We start from the raw sequence: 24842 nt of genomic DNA on the forward strand, positions 1-24842 counted from the left end.
TAAATAGTTACTTATGAAATTAGAGTAAAAAGACTGCCAAAGCTGAGAATAATAGATAGAGCATCAGCCAGATAGCACAATAAAAGCATTGAATTCCAACAAATACGACTCTATAGTCTTTACCTCAACTGACTATTATTTATATAATCCCGAAATTTCTGTATGATTCACTTCAGCCTATATAATGTTCAATATAACAAACGACGTATGTTCTACGTCATGTGCTAAGTCAATGATACTCCTTACCTTCCTGACAGAATGCTACTTTTTTGAACAGAAGATTCTTATGCTACTAGCTGTATATGTTATGGATCTGTAGGCAGAAGAAACATGAATTATTAAATATTTGCTGCTGAATTAAGTCAGCTCTGAATGCGATGTCCTTGTTACAGTAAAAACAAACAAACTTTTTCATATCACAGATCTAAATCTTAGCTAACTTGTCTCAATTCGATGCTTAAAGCTCCGACAACTGTGATTGTATAAAGTTAATCCTCTCAACATTGCTAAGAGGATATTTTCAAGACAACTAAGATAGAAAAGAAGTCTTTGTTTCTTTGGTAATTATTTGTTTAAAAAAGGACGTGGGTTGCTAGTGCTGTCATACGCAAGCGGTTGCTCTAAGAAAATTCTTCAAGGCAAGAATCGCTTGTATATAGTTGTCGAGTAGTTACGGAGAGGTACATAGTTATATGAATTTATAGAGGAATGAGTTTCAGTCAAAAGAGTATATAAGGTAAGACAATATATATTTACATCATTTCATTTGTAAGTGAATAAATTCGTCCATTGATATACCACGTCGTCACGCAACGTCATCCTCAATATTCACACAAATTTCTGCTGCAATGTTTAAATTTTTGACGGCAGTAACGTCGATAGTAGATTTTGTCGTAAATAGAATGACTATAAAAGCTAAAAATATTGCAAGATTAACTTTCTAAAACAATAAATAAACCGTCGATTTCCGCTCTCTTATTATAGTTCCATAATAACCTCATTTGGCAGCACTTGCGGAGCTTCACTTTCTTGAAGTCGCCATACTTCATGTTATCTTAAAACGAAAACACGGCATACTTTTTAAGGTTAGCACCAATAGATTTTTGTAAAGATAAAAACAATATAGTTGTAAGAATTATCTCAAATCAAATAACTATAAAAATATAAACTTAATTTATACGATTTAGGCGATTGTCCACAGTTGTTTCCTTTATTAAACCATATAAGAGTTATTTTCTCGACAAACTGACTGCACGTCAACTTTAAGAAATTTTTTTTTTATTTAAAAATATCAGTTGAAATCAAAATCTTTTTATGCAAATCTCGCACATTCTAGGAAAGCTTAACAATTTTGTTGATGGCTGGATTTCTATTACATCTCTCACCTTTCGTTGAGTACTTTGCGAGTACAGATTTATGGTAATGTTTTTATGTTTATTTTTATTTAATTGTGACATGATCAATAAAAGATAGATCTTATCTAAATAAGATATTAAAAACATATCATTGTATAAATTATAAAACAAACGCATTTTTTTTATTTGCTGATGTCGTCTCTGTTTATCTTAGTTTATTAAATGACGTAAATCAAATCAGCATGATATGAATTCTTATGACGTCATTATGCCATTTAATTAATATAGATAAAGAAATAAGAAACCATTTTGTTCGATTTTTAAAATTTCCCAGCGTGCATTAAAATGGAAATATGACAATTTCAAGTTTGGACAACTGATACGCATTGAAATTATAAATGTAGGAAAAGAAAGGGCAAGGCTAGGAAACAAGTTTGCTCGATACAATGCCTGTTATATACAATGCTTGACAATTTTTATAAAAAGAAGTATTTTTCGGAGCATTCAAGCAGATGGATACGTTCTTAGATAGTTTTAAAATCACAGTATGATTTGATGTATTTAAAACAAACCCAAACCTACAGATTGTTACAAAAATCAAATATACAAAAAGGTATAGTACACTTTAAGCAGTTTTTATTTACACTTAATGATTTTATAACAACTTCGACAATTTTAATTCACTTGTTTATAGGATAGAAAAAAATAATTTCTGAAAAGACCTGACATTTTTTGTCGTAATTCATATAGACAAAATCAAAACATTTTTTCCTATTTATCGACCGTTATCCGACCAATGGTCACCCAGCAAAACTAACATGTTCTGCTGACTCCAGCTTTTTAGGACACATTTGACAGCGTGATATAGTTAAGCACGATTTAGTTGCTCCTTAATATTAACTACAATGTCCAAAATGATTTAAAAAATTTTAAAAATTTGATTTCTATATAGTTCTCAAAAGTGAACACTCTTTGATTTCTTCTTTAACGAAAATTTCTGCAAAATAACAGACTTTTGAATTAGGACTTTTTGTTTTAAGTGGTGGATGTTAGACAATTAAATTCCAGGAATTTTTTGTTGACGTAGTTGATGTTAGACAATTAACTTCTACGAACTTTTTTTGAAGTGGTGGATGTTAGACAATGAACTTCTATAAACTTTAAATGAACATCTTTAGGATGAAGCAGGAGAAAAAGATGCATATTTACACTAAATGGATCAACTCAAAGCTTGAAAAAGTAATCTAACAAAAATTTAAGCTGCTTTAAACACCCTTTTTTATTTTTTGTTGATTTTTCTTTTCCAGACGTATCCTCCTATAGAGAATTTATATGAAGACTTAAAAGATGGTCGTGTTATATTTTCGCTACTCAACGTCTTGTTGAATAAAAAAAATGTAGGTTTGCACAGGGTATTAATTATCTTTGAAGAAGCTGTAGAAATAATACTTCTCTTCGTTTTTTAGAAGACAGAGAAACCAGATAAAAATTCTTCCAACTACGAAAATGTTCAAGACGTCCTTACAGTTTTAAAGAAAAGAGGGGTAATACGATAATTACTTCAATCAGGAATCAAAAATGAAAAAGTGTTGTATTATTTTGGATGAAAGCTATTTATTTTATAGTTCATTTGATTTGCTTACTGTAGAAAAGCTTTAAATGTCTTCGAAATTTATTTCATTTGTAGTTAGAAATTGACATAATAGAAAGTGAAGAAAATACCAAATGGAATGAAAGGGAAATTCTTGCTCTGATTTGGCAGATAATACTGCATTTTCAGGTAATTACACAATAATACTTTGCAACTATTAGAGTCAAACTTTCTCCTTTCAGAATTCTTCTTATTTTGTGATAAATGACGTGAAATTTCCCCTAGGGGCAGAGCACTAAATATAACAATGCTCTAATCCCTTGTAATTATATCCGAACTATTTATATAGAGAAGTTGTTATCAAGTTGAAAAAAGCAAATACTACATCTACATGTTTACTAGATTGAAACAGTTTTACCAGATGAGTTACTAACAACTTTGGAAGATAAAGATTCGTCATTGCGGACGAAACATCTTTTAGATGAAGTTGAAGAGCGGTTGTTGAAATGGATACAGGATGTTCTTCAAGGGTATAAAGTTTTCAGTTGTTGATGATAGTCAACTTGGTTTGTGTCTATTTCGTTAATTGTGGTGTAATTTAGAATGTTTGTGGTAAATGATCTTGAAAGCAGCTGGGAAGATGGTTTTGCATTTTGTTTCTTCTATCTGCTTTTCGGTAACGTAGCTATTTTTGGTTTTAATTTTAAGATCAATACAAAGAGAGTATATATATACAACTTATTTCTTGGTAGTCCATCTGCTGTTGAAATGAGCAAAGCACTAAAAATGTCTTCTCGTGAGAGACTGAAGTACTCATTTGATGTTGCAGAGCAAGAATTTGGTGTTCCTAGCTTGCTGGATCCTTCGGGTATAAGAAGTTAAATGATTATTTCATTTGTTTGATATATTGATGAAAAACGCAGATAAATTTTATTTGAACAGACGTTGAAAAGATGAAGTTGATAAAGAACGAATGTTGATATATTTTTCTTCATTATATGAAGTCCTGAAAAATCATGAAGTAAAAAAGCCTTTACTAATGCCAGAGGTATATCATCGTATATATCTGAGATGAAAAAATATTTTAATGTGTGTTTATGTCCCTTTGAAATTAGCATGAATCAACAAAACTGAGCGCTATTTAAGCTAAAAAAATAATATGATTTTACTATTTGTGAAGATTTATTACACCATTGTGTATTCAATGAAAAGAGTACAAGAGATGATGGACAAGGTCACAGACAAATCGACTGGCCAAGTGAGAACAAAAGAATTGAGCGTGAGCTATATTTTAAATGTTCACTTACACTCATTGAACAGAGGATTAAATTATCCAGTATAATCACACGATTTCTAGTTCGACAAAAAAATCAGAGTAGTTTTTGTTTCAGTAATTTTGATGAATGGAAAAGAGGATCATTTGTAGAATTTTTTGCCTAATTTGGTTGGATAAAACTTTAAACTTTTCAACTATATAAAGTAAAGTAGAAGAGTTTAAGCTCATCAGACCAAATTAAGTAAAAAATTACATCTGTTATAGACATTGCAATCAATAATTGAAGCATATTCATTTTATCATAACTTTAAGGAAATGGACAATTTTTAAGGATAATTTGTCATAGGCAGAAGATTTGGTACTCATCGTTTGAATTTTGTTTGTTACTTTTTGCTCAATAATTTCAGCACGGGGAGTTGAATTGTAATGTGCTTTTACGGGAAATTCAAATGGAATTATTGGAATTACGGAAGATGATTCATCAATTCAATAACAGATATAACGATATCTTTCGATTCCAAAGTTTTGATCACGAGGAATTTTGTCAAGTCATGAAGGATTTTGGTGAACTTAGTAAACGTTGGTCAGAACTTAACAACAAAAAAATCTCAGAGTAAAATTACTTGTCTTGTTTAGTGGCTGCTTGTGGGAAGCGTGATGTAATACTTTTTATTGTTTTTTTTTGCAGCTCAAGAAGAATCATTAATGTGAGTTTTTTTTATCTTCTCAACACATCTCCAGTTTTTAAATTTGTCTTCCAATTTTTTAATTTGTCTTCCAGTTTTTTAATTTGTCTTCCAGTTTTTAATTTCTCTGTAAGTGGTGCTGGCAACTTTCATTCCATTTACAAAACAAAAATTTATAGTCTTGGAGGCATACTTAAACTCACTTCAACTTCTTCCTTTGTGTTCATTTGTTTATGTAATATATAATTTAAAAGTGTCTTAAAAGGAGCAAATACCTTGGTGAATGGTCAAATACTAACGAAATAGTTTTTAAAAGAACTGTTTAAGCCAGAACACTAAACCAACAATTCTAAAAGGGCTGTTTTCAAAATTAATAGACACTATACATTTCGGCAGACTACTTATCAGGTGTCAACGTCTACTAAATTTGAGCTTCAGAATCATGCCATATTTATAATATTACCAAAATTCTACGTCATCTCTGAATTTAGAGATTACGTTCGAAACAGAGATAGATGAAACACAGAATCTTTCTGTCGACGGAGGACGGTATTTGCTCTTTTCAAGACAATTTTTAAATTTGTCACCACGATACAGTCTCTGTTTTGCAACTTTTTATCTTGTTTTATCCAGAGTGCTCATTTAACAATTGGAGACAAAGTTATCGAGATCGAATCTGTTTCCTCCAATGGAATTGTCCTCAAGTACAAGATTTTATATTATGAAATTATCACTGTCATCGAAATGATTGAAAGTAACATTAGAGTTATTAAGAAAGATAAACAGAGCCAGCAGACGGCAGCATTGATTGGTGTAAGTAACATATAAATCGTGCAGTGCATAAAAATACTTTTGCTATAAACAATTACAATCATTTCAGGAGATGATGGATCAGGTACAAGAAATCAAGATTAAACAGTTAGAAGATCTTATAAGTGAAGTAAACATGGCTGAGAATGTTGACTCAAAAGAACTTGATGAATTGAATAAAGAATTTGAAGATTTTGAATCTCGTCTTACACGTATTAAGGATTTTCTTTCAAATACGAATGTAAGTTATTGAGTAAGTTATTGAAAGCCTGTGGTATTCCTCTTTTAACGTTTCCTTCACATTTGCAAAATTTGAAACCTATTTTTAATCGTTTTAGGATGAACCCGATGGTCCAATCTCAACAAATGATATTGTATTAATTTATAAAACGTCTTGTCCTAAGATCTTGTCAGCGGTCGAGAGACTGGAAGAGAGGATCGAGAAGATTCAAGCAGAGACTCCAAGCCAGCAAAACGCTAAAGAATTGAAAGTAAGTTTGAAATGAATTGTCGATGTTTTGAAGTGGTGTGATTAAAAGAAAACTAAATTTTCTCATTAGTTAAAAGTTCAAACACTTCACATTTTTATTGAGGTTATTCAAAAAAAAATGCAAAGTATATCATGTCAAATGCAAACTGAGATGTCAAAACAACTAATTGAGCGATGGTTTATACTTGTAAAAAATTATAATAAAGAAATTATGAGGTGAGAAATGAAATTTCATTCAGTTCATGGCTGCGGACGAAAACGATTATTAACGATTTCATTGTGAATTCCAGACAGCCTGTTGTTGTTCGCGAAATCAGAACACGGCAAACTTCTCATGTAAGTCTCTATGAAAACATTTTTTATGAAATAAAAGCAATAAAACGCGTGCGCTGATTAGTCTGGAGCCGTGTTTACATTAACCTGTGCAAGACGATTTGAGCTCAAAAAAATTAAGTCAATTATTCCAAGAAAATTCTCTAATCAGCGATGAACACATGTAAGAGAAAAGATAAAAACGCTTGTTAATTTGTCTACTTTGCATTATTGTTATTTTAAAAAGAAATAAAAGATGTTTTTCGTGTTTCCATTTACTGGCTTATAGAAACCTCTGGGACGTTTGTTTGACTCTCAAGCAGATTTAACTCTCGACCTTTGATCTCGGGCTTGCACTGATCTGATCTCCAGTTTTCCAAAATGTCTCCTCGGTATGCATTAGCATGTGCAAACACAGGAAACAACTTTTATTTCTTAAATAATAAGAACGGATATAGACACAAGAAAGATATGTAGTGCAGCAAAGAATTGAGCTCCCACCGTTATGTAAAAATCATTAATTTATTTCTTACACCATAAAACAAGGACTGAAGACAAGTAAAAAATCTTCTAAACTGCATATGGGTGAGATATTCTCAACACGACTGCTGTCTTTTAATGACATCATGTTTTGGTCTTAGTTCTAAAGACATTATCGGAAAATGAGAACTTCGATTTTTCCGTAAAGAACTCCTGCTCGGTTAGTAAGGGCTTAGTAATTTAATAAGGGTGAAAATGGATAACTATGGAATGGTGAAGACAGTTTTGTTATTTCATTCAGATCATCATATCTTTAGAGTGCTCAGTTAACAATTGGAGACAAAGTTATTGACATCGAATCTGTTTCCTCCAATGGAATTGTCATCAAATACAAGATTTTATATCATGAAATTATCACTATCATTAAAATGCTCGAAAATAACATTAAAATTATTAAGAAGGCAGAACCAAGCCAAAAAACAGCCGCATTACTTGATGTAAGTGAAAATTTAATTTGTTGTGCAATTTAGATGGGTTATTTTGAATTTTTAAATTTTAAAATTATTGCATGAGACACAAGTGGTATGATATCAAACTACGAAGCAATATTTTTACTTCAGTAAGATGTCCAGAGACTGCATTCACTCATATATAGCTATTAAAAACAATAAAGTTATAACACAGAATAGATATCTTAAACAGAAGAGCCACTCGTGTCGGAACCTATGATGTTAGTGTCCCCCGCTTTTCTGAAGCAAATTCTAAGGCGACACGCCTTCCAGCAAGATACTTCCGCTAGATCGCAATAGAAAATATAGATGTTTTCACAAATACATTGTTTTGCACTACAAAAGCTTGGAACCTTATCGTCTTCGATAAGGTTCCAATTTCGGCAAACTTTTCCTTTCAGCGTGAATTATTAGTAAAATAGCATTCTCGTGCAATACTATTACATTTTGATTTTGTGAAAGTATCTTGCTGGGAAGTCACGCATGCATAGTAAAAAATATGCCACGATTTTAGCCGAGTGGGCCTTCTGTTAGATATCTATTCTGTGGTTATTACATGAAAGTATGAAATAATATATTTTTTTAGGAAAATATCCAAAGGCTACACTCACTTCAAAAGACGATTTCAGAGTTAAATCAACTTATGATCGAGATAAAGGTTGCTGAGAATGTTGACGTGAAGGAGCTTGAACAATTACAAATTGAACACAAAGATCTTATGACACATCTTGCTTATGTGAACGCCTTTATCTCAAAGGAGAAAGAGAAGTATGATTCTTAATTTATCTTATTCTTGTTTTTCTTTTCTATCTTTAAATAAATGGTCATATCAATCCTTATCTATATTGTTACTAGGCAACCAGTACTGATTACAAAGATTGTGTATGATATAAGGAGAGAGGAAGCAATTGTAAGAAGCTTGCATACTCGAGTAAAAATAATTTTAACGTAAAAATTGTTTTCTCAAAGACTTCATAGCTTTTGTAATATGTAGCTTTACAATCCCTTCCTTCTGGACGTTTCTTTTTATCCAATGTCTTGTTTGCACATATTCCTGAAAAATTAAATAGCCCTGCTTAATTTAGATTACACTCTTTCTTTAATATTGGAAATCATTACTATCCCATGCTTATCTGCTTATCTTTTTATCTTCAGAGCAGATTCCTATTAATTTAAATCTCACTTAAAAACTCAGTTGGAGACATTATACAACGTATTTTCGCTTTTTTTGCTTTCTTGCAGTCATTGTATTTATACTTATTGCAGTTTCTTGACTAAGAGTTTTCAAAGATATGTACATTAATACAACCTTAATTTTACATTTTTTTAACGTCTGCCATGTTGAAGCTCTACTGTTGGAACTGTACAAAAGAACATTTTATTATTGCCCTTGTGTACTCATATGGGCAAACGTAACTACTTTGGGAATTCTAAAAAATTGGTTTCAAGTGAAGAATTTATGGAAACTGAATAATTAATTATATTGTATTATAATATATTGTAGATATTGTTGTTTTTAATTATAATTCATATGAATAATAAATGTTACCACTAAAAAATGCTTGACGACTCGAGTTTGCACACAATTTTTCAGAGTAATTTTCTTTAATGCTTGTTTTTCTTCATGATCTTCATTTTTTCAAGTGGAAGCTTTGAGTGAAAGTTTTCAAGCATGGCTATTATTATATTGACAAACACATATTTTGACAATGGTAACTTTATTTATGACATTAGTTGACTTTTGAAAGAAAACACCTAAAAAATGTAACAATAGAAAACCAAAACTGTCGAAACGCTTTTACTTGAGTCATACCATATTGGCAAAACTAGAAAAAATGGCAACAACTAAGTCTTTATATATATTTATTGAAATAAATGAAATATGTTCACATTTTTTTCATGTTTAGCTACACATCCCACTACTATATACCACGTTAGCCAACGAGCTTCAAGACTGTATATGTGATTCCTCGATATTTCTTTTGAACATACTTCAGTAGACTCAGTGTTATTCATGGTTTGTTTTGTATTGGAACCTCCTCCTAGCTAGAGCTTTTATCGTCGTCAACATGCTTGGAATCATTTGTGTTTTCATTGGTCAACGAGTCCTGTTTCAAAATTCTCGATCGTACGTTAGGTCTTGAACTGCGTTCAATTTCATCAAGCCAACTTCAACCTGGCGTCGTCGTTCCTTCTCTGTCAAGCTTGAGTTTGTTTCAATGTTGCAAGTTTCATTTTCAAGTATTTTTTCTACGCCAATCCACGAATCATAATATCTGTCATAAATATTAGAGCATTGTTTATGCAAAAAATATGCAAATACAAAGTTATGGGGAAAAATAAAACATCTCTACATTGTCATTGATATCACGAGTGGCGTAACAAAGAGTTGATGAATTCGATATGCATTAGTCAAAACAAGCTTAAGAAGACAGAGCATGCCAAAAACATATGATTTAAAATTTGCTAAGCACATATACAAGCAGCTATTTCAGAGCTCACTCCAACACAAATCAGTTGAGAATTAATCTGATCATGTAGTCAACTCCAAAAAATCTCTAAGTTAATGGTTATGTCAACGACCAACTGTATGAACTAGTATCGATTATGGAGTGGTTAGCACGCTCAGTAACAAATTTTAAATAAATCATCAGAGCATGTGCAGTCTGTATGAGCATGCGCAGTCGACTTGATCAGTTGTTCAAGTTCATGGTCATGGCAACGACCAACTGTATCTACCAGCACCGATTTTGAAGTAAATAGCATTCTTAGTAACAATTTAATAGAGAAATCATCTGGGCATGCGCTGACTTTAATAATACCACAACTTTCGTGAGCCTTTGAATTAACGTATATATATATATAAATCTAAAATATGCTAGTAGATGTCAACTAGCAGTGGAAGCTGGGTGCGATATAGTATGCAGTGGCTTAGGGGCCCACACTTCGCTGGCGACCGCACTCTCCCTGCGTACCCCGAGCAAAGCCTATCGCAGGTGATCTCGGGGTCTGTTGGGCGGAAGCTTGCTATTGCATCTTCCAAGTAGGATAGCGTGGAGGGGCCGAAATCTCCTACCGAAACGTTAACATGCGGCGTTCTAGTGCCTTACGTATAACAAGGTATCGGGAAGCATGGACCGAAAACGGGGTTTTTTGCTTTCGAATTTTATCTTTTGTTTAATTTTTCTCATAAAATAAACCAAGCAATGTTTCAATTAACTTTTTCCACATTGTGCCCTTTCTGTCACTTATAATTTAAGACAATCTTAAGCATGTTTTATACAATTTATATTGGTTTATAACTTTCTAATCAAACTCTCTTATTTACTGTTTCTCATGAATCACAAAAAAACATCCATAGGCTTCATGGCAAACAAGGATTAACTGGCTCCCTTTAAGTAACATGCAACGCTCTAGTACTCAACTATCTCAGGGTATCAGGAGGCACGGACCGAAAACGGGATATTTTGTTTTCAAAATTTGTCTTTTTTTTACAAGAATTCTTCTCATAAAAGAAACTTGAACATCCAAGGAAACTGAAAGGTTCAAACATATCCTGCCTTGACTTATAAATTTAACAAACTCTAAGCATGTTTATACTTTTTTACATGTTACCTTTTACAGTGTAGCATTCTCTTAAATCTCTCGTGATGAACGAGAGCCTTCTTATACAATATAATTTTCTCATCATGAACGAAAGCATCCACAGGCCTCGTGGAGAAATGCGATTATCTACTTTTTTATAATGCAATTTCTACAAAGATAACATTTAATAAGCCAAGAAATTTTAATCATCTAAATGAAACCTCGCTTTCAATCTTTATGTTATAAAATTTTGACATACAAATGACATACAAATTATATCCCTTGTACAATTTATTTATACCTTAAAACTTCAAAACTCCATGTTTGATATAATGATAATTGATATAACAATTACAACTTTCTGTTAAAAACGCTTTGCGGAGGCTTCTTGTTTAAAAAGTTCTTTATGTGATAAATTTCTAAAATTCCTGAAGTTCAATTGAGCCTGTGGTATTTTGGCAACAACATGAATCATATTATATTATATACGTCTTGTATCTTGAGTTAAATCGAAATCCACAGTATCCCTCACCTGACGCAATTTACTTTTAAAGTTTCCTAACTTATGCTAAAATATGTGTTAACAGTAATAATAAATTGAGCCTAAATAGCCTTCCAACAAAGCCAATTAAATATGCTCAGCGAATTTGCAAGACAATTATTTTAGCAAGCACTTTTGTTTCTTTGTTAATGAAAACATTTAAAATAGCAGTTGCTCTAAATTCCTCGAGGCAAAAATTGTTGTTTGTTTATAGTTATTGAGAAGTTATAGCAATAAGAATTCATGGAGAAGCGAGTTTCCGTCAAAAGATTAAATACAGTAAGTCAAGTATTTCTTTATTTTGAAATAACAAAGAGTAAATTTGCTGATTGAGTTACCTGGTCACGCAATTTTACACTCTATAACGATTCTTCCGGCTAAATCGCGCCAGACGATTAATCACAAGATTATATTATAGCTAATAAGACTCACTACAAACCAAATAATTTGAACCATATTATAATATTTTATAATATAAAGATTTATTGTTGACCTCGGTATCACTTTCAAGCAGATATAGTAAATGAGACGTCACTTATAGTTGCTCAGGATTTGGTTAAGCGCGATAACCATCATGTAAACAGTAAGCACTACACGTTAAATATTCAAAATTGTGCAACTTGTTTGTATTTAGTTTGTGTTACTCTAACAAATAACGGAGCTTCACTTAAACTGAGTTAAATCATATAATGAAACTTAGATTCAGTTGAATTAGCTATGTAAAGCATGTATGCAATTTTGACCATCTATTATTTTGCTGAATAAGAATTTGAAATTGCATAAAACCATGCTAGTTACTTTTAACTTTTTCACTTTGATTGAATTCGTTAATAATGCAGTTTTCTTTTCTTTATATCAATAAATAGTTGTTAATACTCTGAAATGTACACGAAGTTTTATGTCTGGAATGTTCTTCGTTAAACTTATCATTAAGGCTTATGAAGCACATTTTAAAAGAAGATTCCTTAATTGCTATCATTTTGGGTCTTTTTATGCTGTTTGTCAAACCACTCATAAACAAAAACAAATTCATTTTATACAAAGCATGTGACCTGCTGACCCATTTTTTTTATTTTTGAAGTTGATATCCATCATTCTGCATGAGAAGCGTAAGAACTTCGGCTGACTGTAATTTGTAACTGTAACTCTTACATTATATGGAGAGCATGGCAAATGCAGAAATCGAACAAGCATTCTTTTAGTCAACACTGTCGTCATCTAAGTAACTATGAAAAAGTTAGTCGCTTTATAAACATCTAATATCTGTTTAAAACAGTTTTAAAACAATGAAAATTTTAGCTTAGGTCCTTAGAAAAAGTGATCACGTCCACGTAATATGAAGTGTGAAATGTGCTTTTCTGCACTCGGTACAATTTCTTTATTTAACTGATATAGATAAATATAGCAACTGCACAGTTATTAATTGAGCATGAAATATAACTTTTTTATACCGAGGATCATGCAATTAATGTTAATTGATTTATCTTGACATTTATAGAAATATTATTTGAATCTTGCATATGCATGCATGTATTACGACAAGCGACTAACGTTGATTAACTCTTCTTGTAGAACTAATAAAAGATGCCAGGAATAAATCAAGATACGGAGATACGTATTTACACTAAATGGATAAACTCAAAGCTTGAAAAGGTATTACAAGACAAAATTTGTTTTTTTTAACAATTCCCAGATTTAAATTGTTTTTGGAAAATACTTTCTTTGTAGACGCACCCTCCAATTCAGCATTTAATCAAAGATTTACAAGATGGTCTTGTTTTAATTTCTCTCCTTGAAGTTTTGTTAAATACAAAAATTGTAAGTTGTAAAAAGTATTTATCATCGTGAGAGGAGAATTGTGATATATCGTGTTTTCGTTCTATAGAATACAAAAGAACCAACTCATGAGATTCATAAACTTAAAAATGTTTCAAAAGTCTTGAGACTGTTAAAAGAAAAAGGGGTAATTCGTGAATCACATTCTTATAAAAAATCAAAAGAGAAAAAAGTGTGTTAGTTATTTTCTTCAAAAACAATAACATTCCTCATAGCTGGCATGATTTACTTTGTAGTAGAAATGCTTGATATCTGTATAGATTTCATTACATTTGTAGTTTGAGCTGTCATTGGAAAGTGAAGAAATTGTCAAAGGAAATGATACTCAAATTTTAGCCCTAATCTGGTGGATCATACTGCACTTTCAGGTAAAGTACATAAATTATACAATATAACAATTAGGAACTTTTATAAATTACAAGTTAACATGCTGTTGTAAATCAAATACCATTTTCATGTTTTCACCCAGGAAAAATAACGCTACAGTATTTTATCAAAACGAGCGTAGACACTGAATTTTCAGCCACCCTGATTAAAACTGCACAAACATATATGGAATGGTTAAAAAAGCCCTCCCTCTTAAAAAGAAACAACTTAGAACAATAAATTCAGTCGAATCTTTTAACCTTTAAAATGAAGATAGTGACAAGCATGATTTTGAATGTTTAACTTTTTTTCAAAAGTTTATGCGTTTCTTCACACATGCATGGTTCTTTCTTTGACGAACAATGAAATAATTGAAGAAATTCATGTGATTATAACAATTTTCCACTAAATCAACCATGTTATCCTTTTAAAGTAATTATTCTTTGTGTAATCAAGATTCATTTTTATTTTTGCCTAGTCATTTCTAGCTTTGCATACAAACGACAAAGTTTTACTGATAAATATAGAGGCCTCCTTTTTCACGCCTCTCTCAAATATACGCCACTTTAAATTTCTTCCATATTCACCAAACACTCACTGCGCGTGCATTATAGAAAATAAACTATAATTTCGTTTTTAGTAATTTTTTTAAATGTGCACTATTGAAGTATAAAAACAGATATCAGAAAAAAGCAATGAGTTAAAAGGAAAACACACATAATCTAATTGCTAGATTGAACGAGTTATGCACGATAAGCAAAGAACATCCTTGAAAGCAGAAGGTCCATCATTCCGTATCAAACAAGTCTTAACTCCAGCTAAAGAACTGCTGTTGAAATGGACACAGGATGTCCTTCGAGGGTATACTATAAAAATTTTGTAATCATACTTTGCATGTCTCTTTGCATTAAACTGTGTTGAAATTTAGGATGTTCACAGTAAATGATCTGGAAAAAGGTTGGCATGATGGTTTCGCATTTGTGTTTCTACTATTTGTTTTTAGGTAATGTGGCTAATTTTGGAATTTCATTTCCTACATAATTACGTATAGAATATTAATTTACAATTTTTTGTATTGTAGTCCCTCGTCCATTGACATAAGCCGAGCATTAAGAATGTCTGTTCAGGAGAGACTGAAATACGCATTTGATGTCGCTGAGGAAAAATTTGATGTTCCTAGCTTGCTGGATCCTTCAGGTTTAGAAAATAAAATGAAAATTTAACTTGTATAAAGTTCCTGGAATGTATAAATGAAATTTGTTTTAACAGACGTTGAAGAAGGCAATGTTGATAAAGAACGAATGTTAATATATTTTTCTTCATTATACGAAGTCTTGAGAAATCATGAAGCAAAAAATCCTTATTCAGTGATGCCTCAGGTATAAAATTGGGTATCAGCATATGTCTGAAATGCAAAGAAAATCAATATGTGTGTTTTTTGTTTAGAATGAACATGAATCAATAACATTGCGCATTGGTGATAATGAACTCAAAATCCAAATAACATCAAAAAATAAGACTGCTATGCTTTATATAAAGCTTCATTACACTGTCCTGTATTCAATGAAAGAAGTGGAAAAGAGAATGAAGAAAATCACAGAAAAGGAGCCTGGACATGATAGGGCAGGTGAATTGAAGGTAAGTTGAAATTTTTAGTTTTACCTACACTCAATAAATCATTTCTCAGAGCATTGACTTCTCTGGGTCAATGTAAATTCTCTAACTTGAAGACGATCAGTTTTGTATTTATTTGAAAATAATAAAAACCAAGCAATTGTCTATTTCTTTATGTTACGTTCATTATTCTTTGCATTTTGTTTTTATCTACATAAACAATTCTTTCATATCGTTCGTTACGTGATATATTCGTGATTTTCTGTTGCGTTGCAATGTAAACTCTGTTAATAAACTCTTGTAATGAATTACAACGTTCTTGCACAGGAAATTCAAATGGAAATGCTAGAATTAATGAAGATCATTGGCGAATTAAATGAAAAAAATAGAGAAATGTCCATGTCTTTAAGTATTAATCACGAAGAATTTTTTCAAGTTCTGAAGGAACTCACACAGCTAAGTAAACGTTGGTCGGCACTTATAAAATACAAAAATGAAGAAATCTCAAAGTAAGACGAGCTCTTTCATTTATCGTTGCTTAAAGAGTTGTTTTGAAATTTTCCTGTTGCCTTTTTTGCAGACAGCCAGTTATCCTAGGCTCTGGAGGCATCACAAATGTAAGTTTTATATTATATTCAAAACATTTCAATTGCTTTTACAATGAGTGAAAAAAGGAGTGAGCACAGCTTTAGTAAAAACATTGGGCCTAAATGAAGTATTTCCACAAACGGAAGTTAAAGACGTAGCATTCAAAAGGTCTCATGCCGACATCTACGAAAGTACAGTTTTTAAATATTGTTCAAAGAATAAAAGTTGAATTCCCATGTTTTCATAAACACTTAATGTACTTTTACCTTGCCTGTAAGTCGTGTTTGCAGTGTTCTTCGATATATTTGGTTTCCAGCAGTCATCCATTGCAAGGCGGTGATTTGCAAACATCAATTTATTAAATTATTGCTTACAGTAATTAGGTCCTTACATAGACGCTATTTCCTTACAAAACAAGACAAAGTTGCCTTATTTTGTGCGTTTTTATTTGTTTAAAGACATTCGTTTAATCTTGCAATATTTAGTAATTCAAGCTATACATTTCAATATTATAATAAAATATCAGTATTTTCAAAAAATAATATAAGAACATATTCGACATGCATTAGAGAGTACACTTTTTACAATTTGAAAGTTATCCTCGGTTTAAATTTTGGTTGAAATTAAAGAAGCAGTATTTGGCGTATTTAAAACAAAAGAGGACAACAAATAAAACTGCGAAAATTGTCTGCAATAAAATTTATACTTGCACTAAAAAGCGAGTTAATTAACACGGCTTCATAAGTTTTATTTTGCTGCATTTAGAGTGCTCGATTAACAATTGGAGACGAAGTGGTTGAGATTACATCAGTTTCTTCCAATGAAATTGTTCTCAAGTATATGATCGTGTATCATGAAGTTATTAATATCATTCAAATGATTGAAGATAAGATGAAAAATATTGAGCAGGAAGAACCAAGTTTAAAAACTTCCGCAATACTTCATGTAAGTAAAGTTCGAGACATTCACAACATAAATATATGCATTTTCATTATTTTTAGTTTTCAGACAAACAATTACGACAAAAGCTGGCAATGAAACTGTAAATTTGAGGACACTTTTTTTAGGAAATACTGATGCAAAATGATCGTGTTTTAGGAGATTGTTCAAATGATGGATCAGGTTCAGGAATTCAAGATTACAGAGTTAAATGATCTCATGAATGAGATGAAAATAGCTGAGAATGTTGACTCGGATGAACTTGATGAACTGAGAAAACAGTTTGAGGATTTTGAATCTGACCTTTCACGTATATATGACGTACTTATGAATCAGACTGTAAGTTCTTAATTTTATTTAACAGATCAATAATTTTTGCTGATTAAATCACTTTTTAATCACCCTACCTTAAAATTTCCCATACCCCTTTCAAAATTCTTTTCCATTTGTATCCAAAATTTGTTTTTTTAAGAATCAACAGATAATTTCTAATGAAACACCATCCACAGAAATTGACGGCAGTATTCTAAAAACCACAACAGAATTAACCAATGAAATTGTGTTGAAATATAAAACTGCGTATCCCAGCATTTTATCCGGTGTCGAGAGACTGGAAAAGAAGATTGAAAAGATTCAAGAGGAGAATGCAAGCCAAGAAAACGCTAAAGAATTGAAAGTACGGTCATCCAATAAATTTGTGCTTGTTAAGGTTCGTTCACATGATCCGATTGTTTCAGTTCCGACTTATGTCTGCTTATTCAGACGGTCCCATAAAATTGTTGATATTTATATTCGTTTAGATATTTATAGTCGTGAGAACAGCCATTTGTGCCATGCAGTACATTTATTGATATATTCTTCGTATTTTTCTTCTTGTTTCCAAGTCTTTTTCAAATCTATGTTACTTGACCAGTCGGCTTCCTCTGATCTTGTCGAATGAAAATAGAGCAAGTTTTATTTCCATCTGATTTTTAGATTGACGGATCCGACTATCGGAGGCTCACTTTATATGTGATCACACGATCCGTTTTTAGGATCGGAGGAAATCGTATCCGACAAATTGGATCTTGTGGACGGGAATTTAGAATTTGTTCATATCATTACTTTAAAATTTGACATTTGTTTAGATAATCCGCATAGAAATGCAAGAATTACAGAAGATTTTATGTCAAATGCGAAAGGAAATTTCAAGATCTGCTAAAGTTGATCCTAAGGAGTTCTTGGAAATCCAAAAAGAATTGGAAGAACTGATTGAGCGGTGGTTGATACTTATGAAATACGGTAATAAAGAAATCATGAGGTGAGACGAGGAACTTCATAGAGTTTATAATTGAACACGAAAACATTTATTAAAATTTCTACGACGATGTCTTATAGACAACCAGCCATTGTTCGTGAACTCAAAACAAGAAAAACTACACACGTACGTAAATCAGTAGAAATTTCTGTAATAAATTATAATAATTAAAATACGTTTCCATTGTTTCATGGAAATTTAACATTACATAAAAGTTAGTGGGTGTTCATTATACACACCCTTTAGGAGAAAGTTTTCCGGTAATAATCTTTTCTGACTTGAAAGACAAAACAAAATGTACGCTGGTTACATGTCAAAATGAATAGCAAACAGAACCAAATCAGTTAAAAAATTGAAGCGGTTAGCACCTGAAATAAAAAAGCATACATGCGAATACAATGTGCTCACAGTTTTTATTTGCCATGATTCTGTGTTTTACTTTTGGTCTTTGGAGCAATCCAAACAGTATTTTTACGATTTTCATTCTCAGTGAGTAATCAGTCTCATAATGAAGAAAAATTTCATATAAACACTTAAAATGGTTTCATTTATTCATCATTGGCTTGATTTAATCTGGCAAGTTATAATACATTTCTTTTCAAAGAAATAATTATGATCAAAGCTGGCAATATCCTTGTCTATATCCTTTTTTGCTATAAGTTGAAATTCATGTATCTTTTCTTTTGATTAAACCTCAAATCTCGCGCTTTTTTGTTCTTGCCCTTTTCTAAGTGATGTGTATAAATAATTACTAATGTCGAATATTAATGAACACAAACTTTGAAAAGACGGCAATGACTCTATTTCATTTAAAATTGCATAATCAACATACAGTTGCATGTACTTTAAAAAGAAAAACTCAAAACATGCATGATATCCTTAATACAGAGCAAGTGAAAAGATTGAATGATTTCTAAGAACTTTAGTGACAATATATTAATTACAGGATTTTTGAAGAAGTCTTGTAATATGTGAAATTGATGAGAATAAGTAGGGGCGGTATAAAACTCTCTTGCATTAACGTACTCCACTTTTCTAATAAAAAGTTATACTTCTCTGAGTAATTGAGGTTTTTTCCAATTACATTGGTCAATCTTTTATTTTTAGAGTGCTCATTTAACAATTGGGGACAAAGTGATTGAGATCGACTCCGTTTCCTCCAATGGGATTGTCATCAAGTACAAGATTTTACATCATGAAATTATCACTATCATCAAGATGATTGAAAGTAACATTAAGATTATTAAGAAAGAGGAACCAAGCCAAAAAACGGCTGCATTACTTGATGTAAGCTGAGTTGATAGTTAACTTTTATTTAACATAGCCTATTTTCGACTATTGAAATTTTGAAACTATGACAGGATATTAGTGATACAATATTGAATTATTTAGGAAAACATTCAAAGACTGCATCAACTTCAAAAGGATATTTCAGAGTTAAATCAACTCATAAGTGAAATAAAAGTTGCTGAGAATGTTGATTTGAAAGAACTTGAAGAATTGCAAAACGAACACAAAGATTTTATAACACATCTTACTTATGTGAACGCCTTCATCGCAAACGAGAAAGCAAGGTAGAATTCCTAATTTATCTCATTCTGCTCATTTTCTTTTCTATATATGGTATCTTTACATACATGTTTATGTATATCATTATGTATAATGTTACTAGGCAACCAATTCTGATCACGAAAACTGTTTATGAGATGAGCAGAAAAGAAGAAATCACACGAAGTTTACATACTCGAGTAAAATTGATTTTGACGTAAGAATTGTTTTCTCAACATGCATTTTACATGAGTTAGCTTAAAATTTCCATTTTGACACTTCGTTTCACCTGAAGATATTTACGCACATATTCTCAAAACAAGCATTTTAATAATGTTACATATTCACTGATACTTTGCAAAATACGCAATCAATTAGAGTCTAATTATTAGATATAAGCTGAATAAGAATTCTGGATCATTGAAATTAGAAGTTTATGTCAATTAAGCACACCTTCTTCACGTATGAATTTAATTCGAACTGCATTGGATCAGCAAAAATCAAAAAAAGTGTCTGACATATATTTACTAATTATATATTTAATTTTAATAATAAAGACATTGATTTTTTTACTTATTGGTCCAAAGCGATATTTTTTTATTTCCAGCTATATTTGCATAACATGCATTATGAATGTGATAGGTTATGTAGTATTTGTATGGCACGCATTTTGAATGAATGTGAAAGGTTAGGAACTATTTACAACTGTATAACAGAATTAAGACCCCGTTTACACTATACCGGATTGCTATCTTAGCAGGTTGAATATTCTTTCTATTAAAAGGCACTGAAATTGTTCAACGTCAGAAACACAATCAAATCGACTAAATCTATCAGCTTAATAAGCTTTTACTCCGAACAGTTAACCCTTAAGCCAATGAAGATGTCGTGATGAGCGAATCCGGTATAGTGTAAATGCCGCCTAAAATGTTTAATTTGTTTGTTTAGGTTTTCGTAAGTAAAAGCTTCTTAAAGAATAAACATTGAAAGATAACAAACACAATCATGCACAATTATTTGGCGAAGAAAGATCAAATTATTCAAACTGCACATGGCATATGTAAATTGATGTTCGATATTTTAATGCCTTTGCTGGTCAATGCGAGAATTTGACTTCGCCAATTGCACGTGTCGTATTATCTTCCAATTTCCGATTAAAATACAAAGTAAATGCTGAATATAATGATAAAGAAAATGTTTCGAGTAATTTTTGAATTATGGACTAGACAAGAAAAGGCAGAAGGAATTACCTTACACAAAGCTTCTCATCTCGACTCGCATCACTCTCGCTTGGCTGAGTGGTGATCACTACAGATGACGGTTTGGTGATCACTACTTCTCGGGTCAAGACTGCTTCGTTCTCTTTAGCTTTTTAGAGTTCAATCATACGTAAATAACTAAGGGTGAAGTCAATGGGTAATGTAGTTGCACCTTCTAAGGTTCAAGACCACGTTGTACGTTGTATATTTCTACTTCAAAGTTAAAAAAAGGGGGAAATATGCCAGGAAACTGTTAGTATTCGTTGTTGAGCTTCTGGCTTGACAGACTCTGTCTGACCTCCAATGCACGAGGTCCTTGGTTCGTTCCGGCGGCGTCGTCCGACGTATAGATTGAGGATGAGTGTACGGGTTGAGGTAAGGAGGGGATCTGAAAGGGCGTTCAGTTTGCCCTCTGATTCCTGACTGTTAAAAAATGACTTCCTTCGGAAAGTCATCGAAAAATTTAAACAAAAGACTTAGTTTTTTTAGGGCAAAATTTTTGCAACAGACGCCCTTGTCTTTTTTTTATTTGCGATTTTTTTCTGAAAATATACTAAGTGTCGCATATCTTTTTGAAAAACCAACAATAGATATACCAGTTGAGTACACCTTGCGTACACTATTATTTATCCTTCCTTTGCTTTTGATATTCACGGTTCTCGTTCATCTTAATATTCATCGTTATGCTCAATACACCAAACCCAACAACAACCGACGACTGACCCTCGAAGGATTCGAACCCCACATCACAACCTGAGAAACCTCACTCTACACACTCGACCAGTGAGTGCGTTGGAAACAGATGGCAAATTTAGTCTATTTACGATAAAGAAGCTTGAAGTATAATAAAAAAAATTATTTCGTTAAGTGACAGTCAAGAAAACAAACCACAGATTTGTAGCATCGACTTTCAAACTATTGACATTTTCACAACAACGCTAGAGATAAATCGAAAACCATTTCGTTGTAGGACACAATCATTAATTTCAGTCTTGTCACACTACAGCATTACATTAATATAATTTCAAAGTTCTAACCATGGGACTTTATCCCCTGTACTCGGCCATGGCTTCTCGATGCTCAAATATAATATTCATATTGTTCTCTAAATACTGACCCAGTAGAGCGAGTTAATTGCTTATTGAAAACACTTTATACAGTCATGACGGTGTTTTACAAGAACTAGTCGATATGATAACTGCAACATGCCTTTTATATGCTTAAATATGGTGCGGTATATATCCACTGACATATAGCTTTCTTGGTGGACGTCGTTGTAACTCTGCATTGATAGCCTGCAGTGTAAAGTGGAGTTTCGTTGAGAATCATTTCCAAACTTGACATACATTCGTCCTACATGTGGTCTATTGTAAATATCAGCAAACATTTTAGCTTGAAATGACTGCTTCATCTCCCATGTTCTCGTTTTCAAGTAATGTTGAAAGCGCCATTTAATTTTTTCTTTTCTGCTTGTGTGTTTCTATTTTTCACTCTTTCAACCATTGCACTTGCGATTATTGTATTAATTCAAAAAACTGAATTCAGCGCTACTTTTATAGGTTTTGTTCTTAAGTATTTAGACATAAGTTCATGGCGTAAGAAATATCTTGAAAACTGTAGTTCTTTTGATTTAGCCATTTTATGGATGGTGCGCACCACTCCCCTGGGAGTGAAAGAAAAATAAAATATTCGCCGTATTGGATGACATTTGCATAGTACATCTAAGAAAATCTTTGTCAAAATCCTCCAACTCAATGGTCATGACGTACTTGCACACAGTATGACTAATTTAGTGCGCAACTCGGACTCCTTTCAAACGTGACCTGAAGCTATTAAATTCAATAGATGTAACTATCTGAATCGTTATTCAAATTGTACCTTACAATCAGTGTTGCGTCCAGTCCGTTATAGCACAAAAACAATACACAGGATACACAACACAATTTATGAGGAGATGATCCTGAGTAATTTTAAGGCCTGAGAGGAATGGATCAACTTGAACAATAAATCAAGCCTTGTCATATCCAACTGAGTCATATCCAAGCTTTTTTATGATTCGACGGAAAATGGTTTTTATTTACTCTCACACCTTCTGCCTTAGTCGTTCTGGATTTCTAAAATAAGAATAACAAACCCCACCAAGAGCATCTTCTTTCTATTTTATTGCCACTATTCTACATATGCAATACTATGTCCTACCATTTGATTGTCCGAATTATGTATTTTGATCTCGTATTTTTGACACGTGTGTTTACCGTCCGAAAGGTGGGTTTCACGTGTTGTATTATCTTCCAATTTCCGAATAAAATACAAAGTAAATGCAAAATATAGTGGAAATGCAAATGTGTCGAGTCATTTTTCAATTATGGAATAGGCAAAACACGCAAAACTGCAGGTGGGATTGCCCTCCACAAAGCTCAACTATCATCGTTTGCTCTTATAAGTAATTGGTTTAACAGATTTGAAACATTAACACGCAATTTACTCACACGTGAGCTTACGTAAATATATCTTTCAAAATAAAAGAGTATTGGAATTAATGTTCTTAACACAAAAATTTAAGAATAGTAACTCTAAAGGATAGATAAAGTGGGCTGAAAAACCATCATTTCAGGACAGTTTGAAGCATATACATGCTTCTTCGCTAAATATTTACTTTGAATACACATTTTCTATGCAGTCAAATATAACACGGTATTTGATATTATTCATCTGTTTATCTGCCTAGTAAAACGCACTTCCACTGCACATGTTCACAATTAAAGAAACTGTATCAATTCCATAGAGACATTTCGTTGCATTAACAGTTTATTAATCTTGCATTTACGAAGGCAATACATATTATAAAATAAAAATTGGTCGACATTTCACATTATAAACTCTTAAGAGAAGCTCATTATATGACAGAAACATAAATATTGAAAGCAAAAGGAGAGAGAAAATTTCTATAATGCTTGATAATATGTTGTTTGTTTGCATAGTTTTCATCATAACAATTCCACTAAATTTATACGAGGCCTTTGGTGCCGGTAAGGTTTGCACTGATCTACTTGAGAGATCTCACAAACTTCTCCGAGTATTGCTAAGGTCTAGTGCAAACAAAAATCTTATATTTCTTATTATTTTTTCGTTTCCTTTTGTTTTTATTTTATAATTCTTATAAAATGAATAATTGAAGCTGAATCTTTTATAAACTACCTCGAGCATAATCTTCAGATTACTGATACAAACGCTACAAAAGACTCAGAACATTTATCAACACTTAAATATCATTAGCAACTTTCAAAACGAGATAACAAATAGCTTAACTCCTTTTTATTTTTCAAAAGTTTTCCCTAATGAATTCAAATTTTTTTGTAAAATTCATCAATATAGATAACTATTTTTGGTAATGGAAAAGTCTAGCCCTTCTTTTTTTTTCCAATACACAGTTCATTTCCTGGTAAACTTATCTATCTTCATAAAAATAAACAGGCACAAAAAATTCCAACCATCTTCTTTTAACATTAAGCTGTCATATAGCCATTGATTTATTGAATACTGTGGATTGACCTTACTTTGTTTACGACCCTGTTGTTTCAACACCGTTTCAGCTTGTCCGAACGTCTAGCCACATATTAATTATTGTAATAAAATATATTTACCCATAACATGCATTGTGAAGTTATGGCAAAAGAGTCAAAGACTGTACATACCGAAGATAGCATAAGTTTGCCAAATATAATGTAGTGTGGAATTTACCAGTGTCAGAAAATGCTAT

The 24842-nt window shown here is 31.9% G+C and overlaps 3 protein-coding genes across 5 annotated transcripts; all 3 read left to right on the forward strand.

Moving 5' to 3' along the window:
• Positions 1-585: 585 nt before the first annotated feature.
• Positions 586-3880, forward strand: LOC124454390 (spectrin beta chain, erythrocytic-like). Its single transcript, XM_047005200.1, has 10 exons — positions 586-736; positions 985-1085; positions 1337-1419; positions 2534-2594; positions 2663-2752; positions 2822-2899; positions 3043-3135; positions 3349-3476; positions 3549-3622; positions 3699-3880. Exons 3-10 carry the CDS (start codon positions 1358-1360, stop codon positions 3716-3718), a joined length of 606 nt encoding a protein of 201 aa, XP_046861156.1. The 5' UTR covers positions 586-736; positions 985-1085; positions 1337-1357; the 3' UTR covers positions 3719-3880.
• Positions 3726-9005, forward strand: LOC124454388. Of its 2 annotated transcripts, XM_047005198.1 has the most exons (13): positions 3726-3814; positions 3889-3994; positions 4127-4225; positions 4630-4835; positions 4911-4929; positions 5542-5721; positions 5789-5959; positions 6057-6209; positions 6312-6424; positions 6499-6544; positions 7318-7497; positions 8096-8277; positions 8365-9005. In XM_047005198.1, the coding sequence occupies exons 2-13, from the start codon at positions 3920-3922 to the stop codon at positions 8459-8461; spliced, it is 1521 nt and encodes a 506-aa protein (XP_046861154.1). In that variant the 5' UTR covers positions 3726-3814; positions 3889-3919; the 3' UTR covers positions 8462-9005. The 2 variants fall into 2 exon arrangements, with proteins under 2 accessions (XP_046861154.1, XP_046861155.1); XM_047005199.1 differs by lacking the exons at positions 6312-6424; positions 6499-6544.
• A 2806-nt stretch (positions 9006-11811) lies between these two features.
• Positions 11812-21018, forward strand: LOC124454387 (cortexillin-1-like). 2 transcript variants are annotated; one of them, XM_047005196.1, is made up of 21 exons: positions 11812-11914; positions 13208-13288; positions 13364-13453; positions 13521-13598; positions 13750-13839; positions 14571-14698; positions 14766-14840; positions 14919-15034; positions 15107-15216; positions 15284-15475; positions 15779-15960; positions 16032-16068; positions 16805-16984; positions 17138-17317; positions 17451-17654; positions 18106-18278; positions 18356-18401; positions 19383-19562; positions 19668-19849; positions 19948-20040; positions 20772-21018. In XM_047005196.1, the coding sequence occupies exons 2-21, from the start codon at positions 13220-13222 to the stop codon at positions 20779-20781; spliced, it is 2415 nt and encodes an 804-aa protein (XP_046861152.1). In that variant the 5' UTR covers positions 11812-11914; positions 13208-13219; the 3' UTR covers positions 20782-21018. The 2 variants fall into 2 exon arrangements, with proteins under 2 accessions (XP_046861152.1, XP_046861153.1); XM_047005197.1 differs by having other exon boundaries at positions 17460-17654.
• The last annotated feature ends 3824 nt before the right edge of the window (positions 21019-24842 follow it).

The sequence above is a fragment of the Xenia sp. Carnegie-2017 genome, unplaced genomic scaffold (assembly GCF_021976095.1).
Source record: "Xenia sp. Carnegie-2017 unplaced genomic scaffold, XeniaSp_v1 HiC_scaffold_3, whole genome shotgun sequence".
NCBI lineage: Eukaryota > Metazoa > Cnidaria > Anthozoa > Malacalcyonacea > Xeniidae > Xenia > Xenia sp. Carnegie-2017.